The sequence below is a fragment of the Archocentrus centrarchus genome, chromosome 13 (genome assembly GCF_007364275.1).
Source record: "Archocentrus centrarchus isolate MPI-CPG fArcCen1 chromosome 13, fArcCen1, whole genome shotgun sequence".
NCBI lineage: Eukaryota > Metazoa > Chordata > Actinopteri > Cichliformes > Cichlidae > Archocentrus > Archocentrus centrarchus.
Window position 1 is genome coordinate 24,696,580 of NC_044358.1, and position 17,803 is coordinate 24,714,382.

General features: G+C 43.5%; 1 protein-coding gene across 1 annotated transcript; it reads left to right on the plus strand.

Moving 5' to 3' along the window:
* The first annotated feature begins 4,819 nt into the window (after positions 1–4,819).
* Positions 4,820–14,046, plus strand: bmp16 (bone morphogenetic protein 16). The gene is made up of 3 exons (XM_030743514.1): positions 4,820–5,294; positions 9,930–10,291; positions 11,565–14,046. Exons 2-3 carry the CDS (start codon positions 9,937–9,939, stop codon positions 12,635–12,637), a joined length of 1,428 nt encoding a protein of 475 aa, XP_030599374.1. The 5' UTR covers positions 4,820–5,294; positions 9,930–9,936; the 3' UTR covers positions 12,638–14,046.
* The last annotated feature ends 3,757 nt before the right edge of the window (positions 14,047–17,803 follow it).

The following is a 17,803-nucleotide window of genomic DNA, read 5'->3' on the forward strand; positions in this document are numbered from 1 at the left end:
CCCTCTTCCCCCTCCTCTCCTGATGAGGCCTCAATCTCTGTGTCCATGGAGGGATGGAGCAGTATGAAGGTGGAAACACTGGGATGAAGGACGGATGGATGGCTTGTTAAGAGGGCGGTGAGGTATTACTTTAAAAGTTTCTCTCCACCCCCGTCGGAAGTCAGCGGGACAGGCAGCCGACAGCTTTTCCAGAGGATGGGAAAGCTGGAGGCTGGGATTACTGCTCATTTCAGGACGGCACTCAGTGAGGCCAGAGCTGTGGCTGAGCCTAACTATTACTTTAATGTTGAAAATTATCTGTAAAGCTACCCCTCTGTCTTCAAGTGTTCCATATACTGTGGATCCTGTTTACATGCTTGATTAGCTTGAGCTAAATGACGACTACCACAGAAGAAATACTCAAACTCACTGCTGTACCGTTTTCTTTAATAGGTGACATTCTTGATTTCCTCGCTATCATCTGTACACATTTGTCCTAAATTTAACCTGCCCTGAATTAGAGAGTCTGCAATGAGAGGCCCATCTGTGGGTCAGTAAGGTTTAAGAGACTCTCCCTAGTGGTGCATTTAAGGGTCTGTGAGTCTGTGCTTTATGTTTTCTTTCTGTTTTTCTTCTGAGTTTGATCTCCTGGACAATCTGCTGTAACTAAAACATGTTTTTTTAATCTCAAGTACCAGATTAAGAGTTTCCCTACGTGCACCAAAAAGAAATTGTTTTCAAGACACATCATTTGACAGTTATGATTATTATGATATAATTGCCATATATATACATCTTGAGTTTCACTTCATTCTGAAATTCACTAAAAACAATAGCTGTCTGGAAGGTGGGTAATCAGTTTAAAAATCCAAAATGACTGCCTTCCAACCAACCAACACCAACAAGAAAAATAAGTGGAATGGCAGATAATGCAAAGATGGAGGTGGGGTGAAATCAAATAGCATACAAGAGGGATAAGTAGATTGATGACATGTCAGCAGGATCAGTTACAAAACTTTATGGTTTCTCATACACCACAGAAATCATCCAACAGTTAATATAAATGATGATCTGCCAATAAACACATTTCACCTGATGCCAGTGACCGGGGGAGGGAACGCCATAAACGGTGTGCCTTAAAGAGAAAAACGGAGAAACACCTTGATGCTCTCCAGTGGTTCCTTTCAAAAAGTAAGCCCTCAGGCGTGTAACATTCAACATATTAACTATGTCTTGTAAAATGTCTTATAACTGACAAGATGTCACAGTGTGAAAAAGCAAAATCCAGTCTCTCAGTAGTGTTACTCTCTTCTCTTGGTGATTCATTCTTATTAGGCTGTCCTAAAAGTTCCCTGAAAAGCTGTCAGCTGATACAAAATGCTGCAGCTAGAGTCCTGACATGGCCTAGAATGAGAGAGCATATGTCTCCCTTATTGACTTTTTCATTGGCTCCCTATTAAATACAGAATTGAACTGAAAATTCTTCTCCTCACTTAAATAATCAGGCCCCATCTTATCTTAAAGATCTCATAGTACTGTATCACCCAAATAGAGCACTTTGCTCCCAAACAGCTGGCTTAATTGTGGTTCCTCGGATACTTTAGAGTAGAATGGGAGGCAGAGCCTTCAGCTTTCAGGCCCCTCTTCTGTGGAACCAGCTCCCAGTTTGGATTAGGGAGACAGACACCCTCTCTATTTTAGATTAGGCTTAAAAATTTTTTGATCAAGCTCATAGTAAGGGCTGGGTCAGGTGACCCTGTACCATCCTTTTGTTTACACTGCAATAGGCCTAGGCTGCTGGGGGAGTTCCCATAATGCACTGAGTATTTCTTTTTCATTCACTTCTGTAGCCCCTTAACTGGCAAGGGCCCGGTGACGGGCCGTTTGTAGTCCCTTTTATATGGCAGGCTAGACCCTCCCATTTTTATTGACACGTCATTCGGCCAATCATGTAACTGGCTGCACCAAATCACCTGACAAAGCTACGTGACGCCCTCTGAGTATTATTGGCTCTGGGAAACCCATTTCTTAACATGATTGGCCGAATGAGGTGTCAGTCAAAATGGGCGGGTCTAGCCTGCCATATAAATGCACTTCATTCGGCAGGCGGACCAGACGCAGCCGATTAATAGGCTATGAAATGGGTTGTTCAGAGCCAATAATAACCACAGGGTGTTATGTAGTTGTTTCAGGTGATTTTATTTGCTGCCAGTTAAGGGGTTAACACCACTCTACATTTAATGATTAGTTATTATTAATCTCTGGCGCCAGGCCCGGATTAAGGTGGGTCTGGGCCCCGGGGCAAGGAGATTGCAAGCCCCCCCCCCCCCCCCCCCCCCCCCCCCCCACCTCCCGCTCCGAGCCCATACCAACCCACCCCCCACCCCCCCACCCCCCCCGACACACACTCCCCTATAAAAGTCTCTTTCTGCTCTTCCTTCGTGCAAAATCATCTACCAACTCATCAAAGTTCAGCTGTTGCACAAACTGTGATTCAATTGCAAGAAGTGAGAGGGAGTTCAGACGATTTTGGGTCATTTTCATCCTGAGCTCATTTTTTATTCGAGCCATTCTGGAGAATGACCGTTCCCCTTCACAGTTCGTAATTGGCAGAGTCAAGAACAGTCGAAGTTGCCATATCCTGTAGCCCAGGGGCCCTTTGATTGCTGTCCCCCTAGGCGCTCTAGTCACCGTACCGCATAGCCCAGGGGCCCTTTGATTGCCGTTTCCTGTGGCACAGGGGCCCTATGGTTGCCATATCCCGTGGCTCAGGGGCCCTTTGATAGCCGTCCCCCGTGGCCCAGGGGCCCTCTGATTGCCGTCCCCCGTGGCCCAGGGGCCCTCTGGTTGCCATATCCCGTGGTTCAGGGGCCCTTTGCCATCCCCCGTGGCCCAGGGGCCCTCTGATTGCCGTCCTCCGTGGCCTAGGGGCCCTCTGGTTGCTGTACGGCATGGCCCAGGGGCCCTCTGGTTCCTATGTCCTGTGGCCGAGGGCCCTCTGACTGCTGTCACTCCCCCCAGCCCATTTCAGTTAACCCTTATAGACTAAAGAAGTACAACTAAAGAAGATCCTAGAATAGAGGGCTCTATCGCAATCAGCATCGACATCGGTATCTGGATTGTTGTTGGGCCCCCTGGATCCATGGGCCCCGGGGCGCCAGCCCCACTCGCCCGGTCGGTAATACGGCCCTGTCTGGCGCTCTTCCTCATTGTGTCTTTTGTCCTGTCTCTCTCCTCTCAGCCCCAACTGGTCACAACAGATGAATGCACCTCCCTGAACCTGGTTCTGCCAGAAGTCTCTTCCTGTTAAAAGGAAGTTTTTCCTTCCCACTGTCACCAGGTGCTTGCTCATAGGGGGTCATGTTGATTGTTGGGTTTTCTCTGTAATTACTGTAGGGTCTTTACCTCACAGTATAAAGCCCCTCGAGACAACCATTTGTTGTGTTTTGACACTATATAAATAAATTAAAATAAATTGAATTGAATTGAATTGCTGGACTGTTTGATCATATCGTTAACCACAGAAGGTCTGCTTATACAGATGTTTTGATTCCAATTTCTAATATTAGAGTAGAGGTGGTGAGAACCTCCTAACAGGAAATAAATATATCTCTCACATCATGTAATTTCTTCTTTCACGTGTACACTCTTTGGCTACAAAAGCATCCCGAAAGGCTCGACTAAAAGCTCTGACCAAAGGAGTGTGTATTGCAAGAGAAAAGCAACCATGCAACAGAGACAATCACTCAGCCTCGGGATGAATGAGCTCTGTGAATGGGCTTTTTTTTGTGTGTGTTTGTACGAGAATGGACTAGAAGAGCAAGTGGAGGGTACAGAGAGGAGGAGCACAGGAACGTGGGCAAGTGATTCTCCAAATGAGATCTAATATGTGAGACGGTGCATCCTAAAGAGACATTTTCTCATGGGTCCACCCCATGAATACAAATTCAACCCGCCACCCGCTCTGTGCTGGAAGGACGAATGCACCTTGCATAGTGTAGAAGTGCAGACTTTTTTTTTTTTAACCTCAACATTTACTTTCATCCAATCACAGCACTCAGCTCTGGTGACTTCATGACCACTCTTATGAGTCATCCATTCATAGCTTTTTTGTCTTGTAACTGAATCCGTTTGCACTCATTCAGAGTCATGGGGCCTTGTATTTATAATGATGGCGAGACTGTCTGCGAGCATGTTGGCGGAAAAGTAAAATGTTGCCAACGACACGCCGCAGGTGAGTTTGGTAAAGGAGGAAGCGTGGAAAACAAGGAGTTTGCATGTGTGTGTTCTGACTTTAAAGGTTCTTTGGAACATGTTTCATTTATGTATTTGTGTGTGTTTGTGTAAAATTTTATTTTATTTTATTTAGTGTGATGTGTGCACCTTAGTATGCCTCTGAGCTTCCATGCTCATTTGTGTGAATGTGTGTGTGTGTCTGTATGTGTGTTTGTGTGTGTGAGAGAGAGATAACAGCCTGTAAATGTACTGAGGCTGGTCTCAGTGACATCACTATTTGAGAGGATCTGACTGGCCAGGAAAGTCAATTAGAGTTAAACTGAGTTTACCAGCTGGACACTAGAAGGAAAAAGTGTGTGTGTGTGTGTGTGTGTGTGTGTGTGTGTGTGTGTGTGTGTGAGTGAGTGAGTGAGTGAGTGAGTGAGTGAGTGAGTGAGTGAGTGAGAGAGAGAGAGAGAGAGAGAGAGAGAGAGAGAGAGAGAGAGAGAGAGAGAGAGAGAGTGTAGGTGTATCTATGTGAGATAGAGTGAGAAAAAGAGAGAGAGGAAAGGGGAGGAGATACAAAAGGGAGGAACATTGTGGAGAGGAAAGGAGAGAGCCATAGTAAGGAGGTTTAGGAACAAGAAGGGGTTGTTGCCGGTGAAACAGTACAGACAGACACACACAACTCATTTTCCTCTTGCAGCTTCCAGCAGCGGTACCAGTCTGTTTTAAACAACTAAGGGTGGAAGTGCAGGCGACAGAAAGGGAGTTGCCTACTAGCAGAGGTCAGGCAGGCAGAGGGGAAGCCAGTGGATGTTTTTAAGAGTTTGCTTATCTGACACTGACAACAGGATGAGAAGCTGAGCAAGGGAGGAGAGGGGAGAGAAACATGGAGCAAGTGGCCTTACCTACAATACATTCGCATAGGAAACATAGGAAAGACATGCACTGGCTTCTCTGAGGGAGGTAAAGAGAGAAAGGTAAATAGTCCACTTTGTCCATTCTGTCCTAAGGAGCGGGAGCGAGAGCCGAGGGATCGTAACACTGGAGCTCAAGGATAAACCATGGACTCTGCATACATCCCACTACACCTGGACGTGAGTACTACATCCCTGTCCTTCTCTCTCTCACACACGCACAGACCTGCCTGTCAAACCACAGGCCACAGGAACTGTACTGCTGAAATCATTAGTCTCCATTGGGAAAAACACAGTCACACACACTCATGCACATGAATACACTGCTGGCACACTGTATTGCTCAATCTACCTCTTGTCAGGTAAGCAACTTGTCCGAGAATAATGCGCCCATTATGAGTTCAAAGAGCATAACGTAACTCACCACCGCAGTGCAACATGCAAAGTATGAATTGGCCCTCAGTGTTAATGCTCAGCAGCTTTAATGTGAAAAACAGAGGTGTGTTTTTGTTCTGTATTTCACATCGGTTTAGCTGTCAGACGCACAATGAGGGCAGTCTCTGAGCTTTCAGCAGTCATGTGTTAGATATGTCAGTATTTCCACTGATGCTGTTACAGTGTTGTGCCTCAGCAGGGCCTCCTGTTAACCACAATGCACTTGTGAGATCTGTGAGCAGCATCCCAGGCTGAGGAACAGAGCCGTGTGAGGATGAAAGAGACAAGCTGTCAATACATGCCGAACTACTGATGCTCTGTTCTACCTTACAAAGCGGAGTTAAGAAAAAAAAATAGTGCATGTACAGTACGTGTGTGTGTGTGTGTGTGTGTGTGTGTGTGTGTGTGTGTGTGTGTGTGTGTGTGTGTGTGTGTGCAGCCAGGAAAAGCAATTTGCAGTTAAGCCATGGAAACAGCGTGTTTGCGAGGTAAATCTATATATATTGGCATGTTTTTACATGTTTTTACGTGCCTGGCTGTTAGCCTGTGTTTAATCTCTGTAGTGTTTGGTGCTTGGACACATTTGTGTCCAAGTGTGTGTATGTCCTGCATGTGTAGAGCAGAAATGGACGCCTGGGTCATTAACCAGCTAATCAGTCCAGCTGGGATGAATTAGAGTGCTGTTCTAATAGAGTCCAATAAAACTCTACAGCAGCCTACCTGGAATATTGTTCTAATGATTTCATCTGTTACGCCTCAAAAAGCAGAACCACAACTGCAACTGTTTTGGACATTTTTCACCCCCACCCCTCCCATCACGTATTAACTCCACAGCCCAAAGTCAGTCATTAATGACTAGTTAAGCAGGGGGAGTATGGTGCAGTTTTAACCTCATTTTTAAATATAGTGACTGCATGCTCACTTCTTACATTTGAGTAGGAAAAAATGTGTTAGCTGGTACAGATGCATCCTCAGAAGTGTTCCCAGGTGTGTATACATGCACTGCACATCATAGTGAGACTCATGAGGCTATCTGACATGGCATAGTTTCAAGAATATGAGTTAGCTCAGAGCTTGAAAATGAACCCTGTGGCATGTACGCTGCACGTATCATGTTATGAAAGAATGGGACGGCAGCATAGAAAAATGAGAGCTCGAAGAGGGGGAGAGAAATCAGGGAGAGTGAGAGGAGGAATTTGGGAAAAGAAACACGGGAAGAACAACAGGAAGGGAAAGTTGAGGGACCAGGCGTAACATGAAGACAGCAGCAGTGGATAAATCAGCCCGCTGTGGTGACACTCCGGCCCCATGGCCCGGCAGCAGTCTGCCACACTCTTCCGCAAAAACACCATTCATTTAAGACTTAGGAAAAAAGAGCAAAACTAATAGGGGAGAAGAGAGGGAGAAAGTTGATAGGAAAATGGGAAAGTGATGCAGAACAGCATGAAAACTTTACATTTTTTAACAGGGACAAAAGACTGAGGAGAAAAAAAGTAAAAAATGGTTAGAAAGGGACATGAGAGCTTTTACTTTTAAAAAAGTATAGCACACTTACATAGGGTGCTATATGACCTCAAAAGGACAAAGTTCAAGGAATGCAAAGAGGAAGGAGGAAGGGGAAAGGGAGCAGAGTTTGAAATAAACAGATAAAAAGAGAGGCAGAAAGAGAAACGGATGTCAGAGGTCAGAGGTTTTAATCAGTGAGTTCAGAAAGACACGGGGCAGACCAGCAGTGGCACTCGTCCGCAGCATGCCAGGGTCACTCAGCTGTCTGCTCAGGAGGTCAGGTCACAAATAATATGTCTAATAGGCTGAGTCGCATGCATGCACAAAGGGAAAAGACACACAAACACTGCTGCTGAAGTCCATACCATGACCTTATCCCTAACCCCATTCATTATATGGCTCTCCTAATTTATCCTTCCAGAACATATCATTGTTTGAGCCAGAGGAAAGGAGTAAAAAAGTCAGAGATAAAATAAGGAGGGGATGTAATCATAAAAATGTCCGTTTTTTCTGGCCAACTTGAATGAGCTGACATCTGGGTGCCACCCACCCAGATGCGCATAACACATAAAAATTCTAAATTGAGTCTCGATCCTCTTTGCCCTTTTGAAAGTAGATGAAAGCAGTCATAACACAGACACCCAGGAAGAGAAGGAAAAAAAAAGAGCCTGACAAAGCAATCTAGGACACTGTTCCCAAACTTCTTTCTCTGTTTTTGTCCTGTTTCTCTGCCTCGCTACAGCTGCGACACACCCTTTTGTGTGACAACCTTTGTACCTCAGAGTCACCTGGGTGGTTTTGTAGGTGAGGAAAGTACAGGAGAGATGTGGTGTTGTTGTCCTTAATCTGCTTTACAAGCCTCCACAATATATGGGAGAGGTTGTCCAGCAGTTCCTAATCTGTAATTGTCCTCTGCTGCATTGCCTCAGGTGAAACAGCACTGGGTGGGGCTGCAAGAGTTTAATGATAGCTAGCAACAATCCCACACTAGAGATGGCTTATTTTCCCAGGCTTGCCCTTTGAACCATGCACCACACACAGCACACATACCCACAGTCTCATATACATAAAAAATATATACCTTCACACCTGTGACCTCCTTTTAACCCCTTTTCTGACAGTGTGGTGAGATTAGCTGTCATTACAGCATCATTATGTGTTTGCTCAGCCATAAACTCCTCTGTTATCTAGCTGTAGAGGCCCTAATCGATTCTCTGTCCCTTAGAGACATGAGATAAAGAGATAGAAGCCCAAATGAGAGAGATATGTGAGCACTTGGACAAGAAAAGCAGTAAAACAAAACTTAAAGTCCTTCAAAAGACATAAATTCAGATGCATATAGGTTTATTATTCTATTCTACTTTATTGTGTAGCAGTTCTTCTATATTTGCAGTCCAGATTGTTCTTCTGCCTGGTAAATAAGTTTTACACCTTTGCACTGACCCTTTAACACCTCACCTCAACCTTTTCAGGTCAAGCGAGCCATTATCCTGCTGGTTTGTAATTATTCACGTACTTATTAACACCTGTACCAGAGATGTAGGGTGTTAGCCAGGTCACAGTAGCATTTGTGTGACCCAGGTCATAGTAAAATGTTTGACAGGTGCAGGTGCAAATAATTTTAACTCTGGAGGAGCCAAATAGAAGGTGTGTACACCATTATCAGCGCATGCACACCTAAAATCTGATGAAATCACCAGTGTCCCATTTCCCATTTTTGTATTTCTTTGCTTTTCCATTTATTTGCAAATTAAGACATCACATGTATCTATGTGGTGGACACCCTTGCACATGAAGACAACCTATAAATCATGATTTAACCAATGCACATTTGTAATTAGTCATATTAAATTTTACAGCAACAAAGTAATGTCATTGCAAACCTCACACTTTTCAAAACTGTGACATTACAGAGACCAATTATCTGATCGGCTTGCAGCCTGTCAGCAATAATTGCTGCAGTATAACATTTTTGAATATGAGAATACAAGAATTCAAAATGCAGAATTTAACCCTGATATCAGACTAAACTGATAACATGAGAAAACTACATCTGAGCTGTTATTGTTTTCATTTTCAGTGTTCAGTAATTTCTGTTTAGATCTGTTATGGCACCTGAGCTATGTCTTCAATCTTCCTGTAATTACGGAGTTAATTAAGTGCGACCTCAAATTTAAAAAAAAAGCTACTTAAACTTTTAATAAGTATTTTCTAAAGTCACTTGAAAACAAAAAGAGAAAAAAAAAATCTGGTTACACATCACTGTGTCAGGCCTCTGTAAGCCCCTAACACATCACTGGAGTCCACAGCCATCCACACATACACAGCACTAAAAGCGCAAACATGCAGCATGATTAAATTACAGATAGAGACTGTTTAATTACTCCTGCTTAGGTGTCATTTGAGATATATGGGTCTTTGGGGGTAAGAAGCGTGCCATAAATTAACAAAGAAAAAAACAAAGTAGCACCATTTCTACCACCAGGAATAGTAAGAAAACAACTTCATATGGATACATGGTTGGTAAATTTCTTGAACATATGCCACATGAAGGCTGAAGACTGATGAGAAATTAGTGTGTCCAGGAAGGAGAAGACATAAGCATAATATACAGAGTCCAGGAGCATCTCTTTGGGACTATCTCTTTTGCAGATTTCAAGCAATACTTTATATTGTGTCATTATGTCAGATGATTTAAATTCTTATTTAAAACACACAGAAGGAAGGACAAAGTACTGCATGGCCTGAATTCACAGATTCTGTCTTTGATGTTCAGGCTGCTTTTTAGGTGCTTTTTGTCCAGCTTTTCTTTTTCGCTTCCTCTATTCTTTTATCTACTTAATCACCTCTCCTCACCTCCGCATCTCCCCCCAGGTCCACCATGTTCCCTGCTAACCTGCTGCTCCTCATGGTCCTGCTGCTACCTCATGCCTCGTCTGGTCGCCAGGGTGAAGACACCAGTGAGATTGATCATGGCAGGGTGTCCCCCACACCTTCCGCTTTGTCACCATTACTCCGGGATCCTAGTCTGGCTCAGACCATACAGAGTCTCCTTTTGAGCCGACTGGGGCTGCAGTCTCAGCCTGACCCAAGGCCTGGAGTGCCGGTGCCGCGATACCTCCTGGATCTTTACCATTTCCACCAGCAGCAGTACCATCTTGTAGAGGACTCTTCATTTAGTTTCCCCAGCCAGCACATCCAGGAGGCCAACACTATACGCAGCTTCCACCACAACGGTAAGATTACTGACACATTCAGATGGCATGTAACTGATTCCTGTTGATTAAAAAAAACATTTAAGGTATATGAATTGTATCAGTTTGAATATATTTTGGCTTTAAACATATGACAGTAGCACATATTTGCAAATCACTTTTTGACAGTCCAAATAAGATAGTTAGTTTTGTGTATATCACAGTAAGAGGAAAATTGGTTTCTGGACTCTTCTTGCCCTTCTAATTATAGTTGGATTAACCTGTCAGCGGACACCAGGGCAAACATTTGCTGTTGGGCCTTTGTAGTGGCCTTTCCTAGCCACTACAGTAGCCACCAGGTTGCCCTTAATAAGAGCACAAACAAGCTAGAATAAAAGCCTCGAAATGAAGAGCTGCCATCATGAAAATGCAGACCTGCAGTAATGGTTTATTATGGTTTCATTATCAGCAAGATATCAATGAGTTAAAACTGAAAATTCCTGTCAACCCTATTTGTCCAACCTAAGAAAATGACAACAGAAGAACACACATAGTCTAATGACAGGACTCAGGTAATCCTGTAGCAGCACTAAAGGAATCCCCAACCTCTGCCAACACAACTATTTGACAATACAGAGGCTGATATTAGTTAATATTGTACTTTAGTGATGAAAATTTAAAAGAAAATGTGCTGTAACTTTAAGACTTTTATGGGTGAAGGTTTGGTAAAGTTACTTGCATTTCTCCTTTTTAGAATGCAACTTTCTAAGGAAAAAAGAAACCTTTTACCTGCATAAATGTCAAGTAGGGCATAACAGTGAAGTGGTGGTTAGCACCGTTGGCTCACAGCAAGAACGTCCTGGATCTGAATTCACCATCTGGCCAGGGCTTTTCTGTGTGGAGTTTGCATTGCTGTTTCCTCATGTGTGTGTGGGTTCTCTCCGTGTACTCCGGCTTCCTGCCACAGTCCAAAGACATGCATGGGGTTAGCTTAATTGGAGATTTGAAAATTGGCCATAGGTATGAATGTGAGTGCATATAGTTGTCTGTCTCTCTGTTGACCTGTCCAGTGTGTCCCCTGCCTCACACCCTATGTCAGCTCAGTAGGCTCCAGCAGTTGTTCACTGTAATTGCTGCCTCCATGAATATGTGAAAGCCAAACTATATCCCACTGTCACAGTTCAGTTTGAACTTTTTTAAATGAAAAAAAGTTACAACTTTAAGTTATTTGCTGATATCACTATCCGGTATGCTCAAATAAATCTCTAAACTGTCTCTCTAAACTGCTGTATGCTTTTGTCTCTCTTCCACTTAGAGCCCCCTGGAGAAAGTCTCAAAGCAGAGGATCATACCAGAGTGCACATTTCCTTCAATATCTCCTCCATCCCTCAGGATGAGAGAGTGCTCTCTGCTGAGCTCCGGCTCCTTCGCAGTGACAGAGCCTCTTTGGGACCTGGACCCCACAGACTAAACCTATACCTCTCTGAGCACCAGGAGGACCCTGAGCCCACTCTGGTGGACACAAGGTTACTCACCAATGGCTTCCACGGTTACAAATTAAAAGGTTTCTGGGAGGCTTTTAGTCTTAGCGCAGAGCTCCTACATAAGGCCCATGCTGGGACTGGCAGACTAGGATTTCTCCTGGAGGTCAGACCTGAAAACAGCACCACCTCACTTACTGAGCAGAACCTCTCTTCTGCTGCAGATGAGGGGGCAGAGAAATCAAAAGAGGCACATCTGAGGGTATGCAGATCTGTGGGACAGGACGATCATAGCTGGGCCCAAGAGAGACCGCTCTTGGTGACTTATAGTCACGATGGCCGTGGACAACCTCTGGTCAAACATGGCAGGAGAAACCCTGGTAATGGCCAGAGGATTAGAGGGAAAAAAGGAGCAAACGTTAGGTCCAAGAACAGCAGCAACGGTCTCAAAAGAAACCCAGTCTGGGGAAGAGCCAAAAAAATGGGGTACACTGTGCCAGGCTGGGGGGATGATAAAGGAGGAATCAGTTGGAGAGAACGGGGAAGAGTGAAAAGAAATGGTGGCCGTTCTGCAAAACTGAAACGCCTTTCCCGTAATAGATGTCGCCGCCATCCTCTGTATGTAGATTTTAACGATGTGGGCTGGCACAAGTGGATCATTGCACCCAGTGGCTATGACGCCTTCTTCTGCCTGGGTGAGTGTCGCTTTCCTTTGGCTGACCACATGAACTCCTCAAGCCATGCCATGGTTCAAACTCTGGTAAACTCTGTAAATGGAGCAGTGCCCCGGCCGTGCTGTGTCCCAACCTCTCTCAGTCCAATTGCCCTGCTCTACCTGGACTCTCAAGACCGAGTAGTGCTGAAGAATTATCAGGACATGGTGGTGGAGGGCTGCGGCTGTCGGTAGTGAGATAAAGAACTCAGACCCAGGGACAATCTCACGTGGTCAGTGGGAAAGAAGGAAATAGAAGTGTGGAAAGGTAGACAGTGGCAAGAAGAGACTTTGGTAGCTAGCTAATTGCAGACAGAGTGATAGAGATAAATGTAGCATAATACAAAGGATGAGTTGGGAGAGAGCGTTTGGGGAAATGGGTATAGTAGAAAGGGAAAGAAAAAGTGAGAAACAGGCAGAACCTTATATATAAAAAAGACAAATGATTAGAGAAATAGCAGAGCAAGAAGTTTTAGCAGAAATATGGTCAACACAGGTAAACTGCCAGGAATTACATTTAATTTTTCCCATTTAGCTACAATGCAACTGTGCACATCACCAACTGACTGGCTGCTATTACAGCAGGTGTATATTCATGTTTGCCACTCATCTAGTGCTGACAAAACTGTCTGACAGGCACATGCATATGTGCTTAGCTTTTTCTTAGAGAAGGGTTTACACAGTTCTGTACTGGTCTGATGGACTTACTGATGATCAACAACATTAGCAACACGACGATGGCACCAGCATGGCATCCAGACTTTGTGACAGCGTTGTTTCTGCAGTATTTGAACCGGGAGGAAGGGTTCATATATTTTTTTGAAAGGTAATAAAATAATAGACCCCTTCACAAACACTTCTTCATCAAGCTATTTAAAACCACAACAATAATGCTGAGGAACTATTATGCTATTATTTGAATGTACTATTAACACTATTATTTAAAAAAAGAGACTCTTTTTTTTTTTTTGTAGATTTCTTTTGCAGACTGAGTAAATCCAGTGACGGTTGTCTTGTGATTATATATAATTCCACTGAATCCTGATTCTAACTTAAAAGACACATTATCTATTTAAATAGCTGCAATATGGTGTATTTAATCTTAAACATATTTAAAATACCTGCACTCAATAGAGCATACAGCATATTAAAAGCCTGCCGTCCACATGAAGTGAGTTATGGTAGCTTTACATCCATACAAATGTTCAGTGTATTGAAATAACAGTCTTATCTTCTCATCTTATCATTGCACACTTTTCGGTGTACAACACACAATAGCGGACATGAGTGGTGTTGCTACAAAAGCTCAACTAACAAGTCACTTGGAACCTCTATGTGTTGTAGCTACTGACGTGTGTAACAACCGGTGTCTTAGCTAGCTGTGTCTGCATGTGTCAAGATTAAAAACAAAAAAAATGGATGACTGATATTAAAACTGGGACTTTAGTGCCTTTCAAACAGGGGCTATAAATGTGTTCTCTGCTGAGCTTGGTAAATGTTTCAGTGTTGCATTTTTTTTTCTAAATGGAAACATTTAAACAAGAGCTTGTAAGATGTTTGACAATATACCTCTAATAAACAGAGCGAACAGCACAACTGTCAGGACACTTTTGTTTTGCATCAAACAGTTTTGTTTTTTTTCTGGGGCAAAAAATGCATGAAATATCTTTAATACATACATTCTTCCTCATCCACTTAGAGAAGATTTATTGCAAGAAAAAGAGAACCCACAGAAAACAAAAAAAAAATTGCAGTATTTTGTGTATGCTACTGTGACTAAGTAGGTTCAAATTTAAACAAAAAAGGAAATTTCTTCCCTCTGTTGCACGTCCTTTTGGCAAAACCAGAACCACTCACCTGGCACTAACACTGCACAAATGCATCTGATCAAAGATATTACCAATGGAGATAGAAAGAGAGAAAGAAAATGCATAAAGATTGAATTCAGAGGTCAAACTAACTGAAACTGCTTCTTTGACCTTTTCCATTCTTGTATTTAAAAAGAGGACCCTGTTCTCCAAAAGAACATCTGCATTAAGCCAGTTAAATTTATAAATGAATCCTTTACCTTTTGCTTTGCACCTCACTTAAATAAAAGGCTGTTTTCATTCCACTGATACGTATTTCTTGACAACAGCAATTTAAAAGTACGTATCTACTCCTGTTTACATAATCTGCAAAGATCCAGGCTTTCAGATTGTATTTCCTTACTTTTCACAGGCCTGCCTCCAAAGAAGAAAACATGAGATTTTAGATTGTGCAGATTATATTATTTCAGTTTTATTCAGTTTTATTCATATAGCGCCAAATCACAACATAGGTTGCCTCAAGCCACTTTATATCGTAAGGTAATACAGAGAAAATCCAACAATCAAAATGACCCCTTTGAGCATGTACTTGGCGACAATGGGAAGGAAAAGCTCTCTTTTAACAGGAAGAAACCTCCAGCAGAACCAGACTCAGGGAGGGGCAGCAATCTGCCATGACTGGAGGTGAGGGGAGAGAGACAGGACAGAGTGAAAAGAGGTGAGTGAAACAGAAACACTGATTGTGGAAAAACCCCGGCAGCCTAGACCTATTACAGCATAACTAAGGGAGGGTTCATTGTCACCTGATCTAGCCCTAACTATAAGCTTGATCAAAAAGGATGTATAATGTAAATAGATTGGTCCCAGCATAGAACCCTGTGAACTTTATAATGAACCTTATTATGTAAAGAAGACTCCCCATTTACACAAACAAACTGGAGTCTATTAGACAGACAGACAGACAGACAGACAGACCCATGAACACATCAGGAAGATGGCCGCAAAGGATCACATGCTTAGTGAGTACCTCAGGCAGCAGAAACTCGAGAAAGAAGAGGAGGAAGAACAGGAACCATCATGGAAGGACAGGCCTCTGCATGGCATGTACCACCAGCAGATTAAAGAAGTGGCTGACATAGAGAAATCCTACCAATGGCTGGACAAAGCTGGACTGACAGACAGCACAGAGGCACTAATCATGGCAGCACAGGAACAGGCTCTGAGCACAAGATCGATAGAGGCTGGGGTCTACAACACCAGGCAAGACTCCAGGTGCAGGCTGTGCAGAGATGCCCCTTAGACAAGCCAGCACATAACAGCAGGGTGCAAGGTGCTAGCAGGCAGGGCATACATGGAATGCCATAACCAAGTGGCCGTCGTAGTATACAGGAACATCTGTGCCGAGTATGACCTGGAAGTCCCGAGGTCAAAATGGGACATGCCCCCAAGGGTGGTTGAGAACAACAGAGCTAAGATCCTGTGAGACTTCCAGATACAGACAGACAAACTTGTGATGGCTAACCAACCCGACATCGTAGTGGTGGACAAACAAATGAAGAAGGTCATAGTGACAGACACAGCAATATATGTTTGAAATGAGTGTGTTGCGGGAGGGGGCGGGGGGGTGTCAATAAATGGTCTCAGATATCTGCACTACATCAATAATTTTGCACATGTGTATTCAGTGTGAAGCAGCCCTGCTGCTGTGCTTTTGGTGGTAATACCCCAGAGTGTACAGCTGAAACTCTATAAATCCATTTCCCCTGCATATTTCATCTTTCAACGCCTGTCCGGAGTGCACAGGTAGGTGTGTGTGAGAAAGACAAGACAAAAAAATAGTACAAAGAAAAAAGGTAGCTGAAGATGTGCACATCCCATGTGTTTTACTATCTCATGTTCACAGAGAGTGTGCATTCTAGCAATAAACACTTTGGGTTAGTGCCAGTATATTTCAGCATGTGCTCTAACACATCATTGTTCATGCAGTGGTTGGGCGATAACCTCTGGCCTTTTTTATTTCATGACCCCTACTCACTCTTTCACCTCCAACCCCTCCCTTATTATGCCTTTGCTGCCTCATTTATCACTCTGATCCTTCAGCACCCTCTTTGCAAATTACATTTTATTCAGCCTCACTTTTTTCTCGTGTGATTTTTCAGTGATTTTCCATCCTTGCACAGTTTCTGCTGTCCAAACTTTTTTTTTTTTTTTTTCATTTTCTCCTTTTGAGGGGGGGGGAGATGCCATCTTAATTGGCATCAAAAAGAGCCAGTTGAGGTAGTTTGGGCATCTGACCAGGATGCCTCCCGGGCACATGTTCTAAGCACATCCACCCAGAAGATCTGGAGAAGGTGGCTGAGGAGAGGGAGATCTGGGCGTCTCTGCCTAGACTGCTGCCCCCATGACCCGAATCTGGATAAGTAGCAGAAAATGGATGAATGGACAGACTGCTGTTTTCCTTTGATGATATCTTTAATGCTAAGTCACATTTAAAAGTCTATGTGTATGCCCTGGAGACATACATAGTTAAAATATAATACTATAGTACACAGTCAAAATACTTTTCTCAAACAACTGTGAAAAGGAAATGCCAACAGCCACTAAATTATCCAAAGAGACACACCCTGGACACATCACCAAAGAGACAGACAACCCTTCATTTTCACATGCCAGTTAGCCTAACACGCATGTCTTTGTACCTGGACAGAACCCACACAGACACAGGGAGAACATGCAAACTCCACGCAGAATGGCACCATACTCCATGCAGTTCAACTCAGTGTTGTTTTCACTGAAGTACAAGCACCACAGTTTAAAGGTAGTTGTAGATGTAGATAAGAGTGCCCCCAACCCACTGATGCAGTTTGAACCAGATGCATATTTTCTTAACTGAGTATCCAGTTCAGGGCATTAGCCTATCCCAACCAACCTTGAGTAAGAGACAGGGTACACCTTTGCCCAGACAGGTTACCAGTCTATCAAAGGGCCAACACAGACAGACAGAACCCACATCCACACCTACAGGAAGCTTGCTGTTTTCAGGCAGCAGTGCGTGGTACAGTATTTGCCATTAAAACATCGTCTTTAAAAAAAACACTGCTGTTCAGGACATTACAAGTGTAAATGTAATTTGTGTCAGTAATCAGCACTACAGCTGAACTTTGGACCACATCAAAGTTCGTCAGTATCATATACCACCTGTCAAATATAAGCAATGTCATTCAGGCATGGGGATTGCTTCCTGGTTTACTACAGTGCAGACTGAGTTCACGATGACTGGCTTATTTCCACTCACACCAACACAGCCAAGGGGAGACACAGATGGAGAAAGCCTGGTTAATCCCTGGTGTCCCCTGTTCCCTACCTGGTCTACGGAAACTACTTCCAAGTCAACTGTACAGCCCACCCACTGTATATTGTACACAGACATGGTTTGGATGACTACCAGTACAAGCATTAACATTCTTTAAATGTTATTATAATGCCTGAATAAATGTTGAATGTGTGTATACAAATAAACTCTACGGAAACAATAAGGTTAAGGAATTTGATA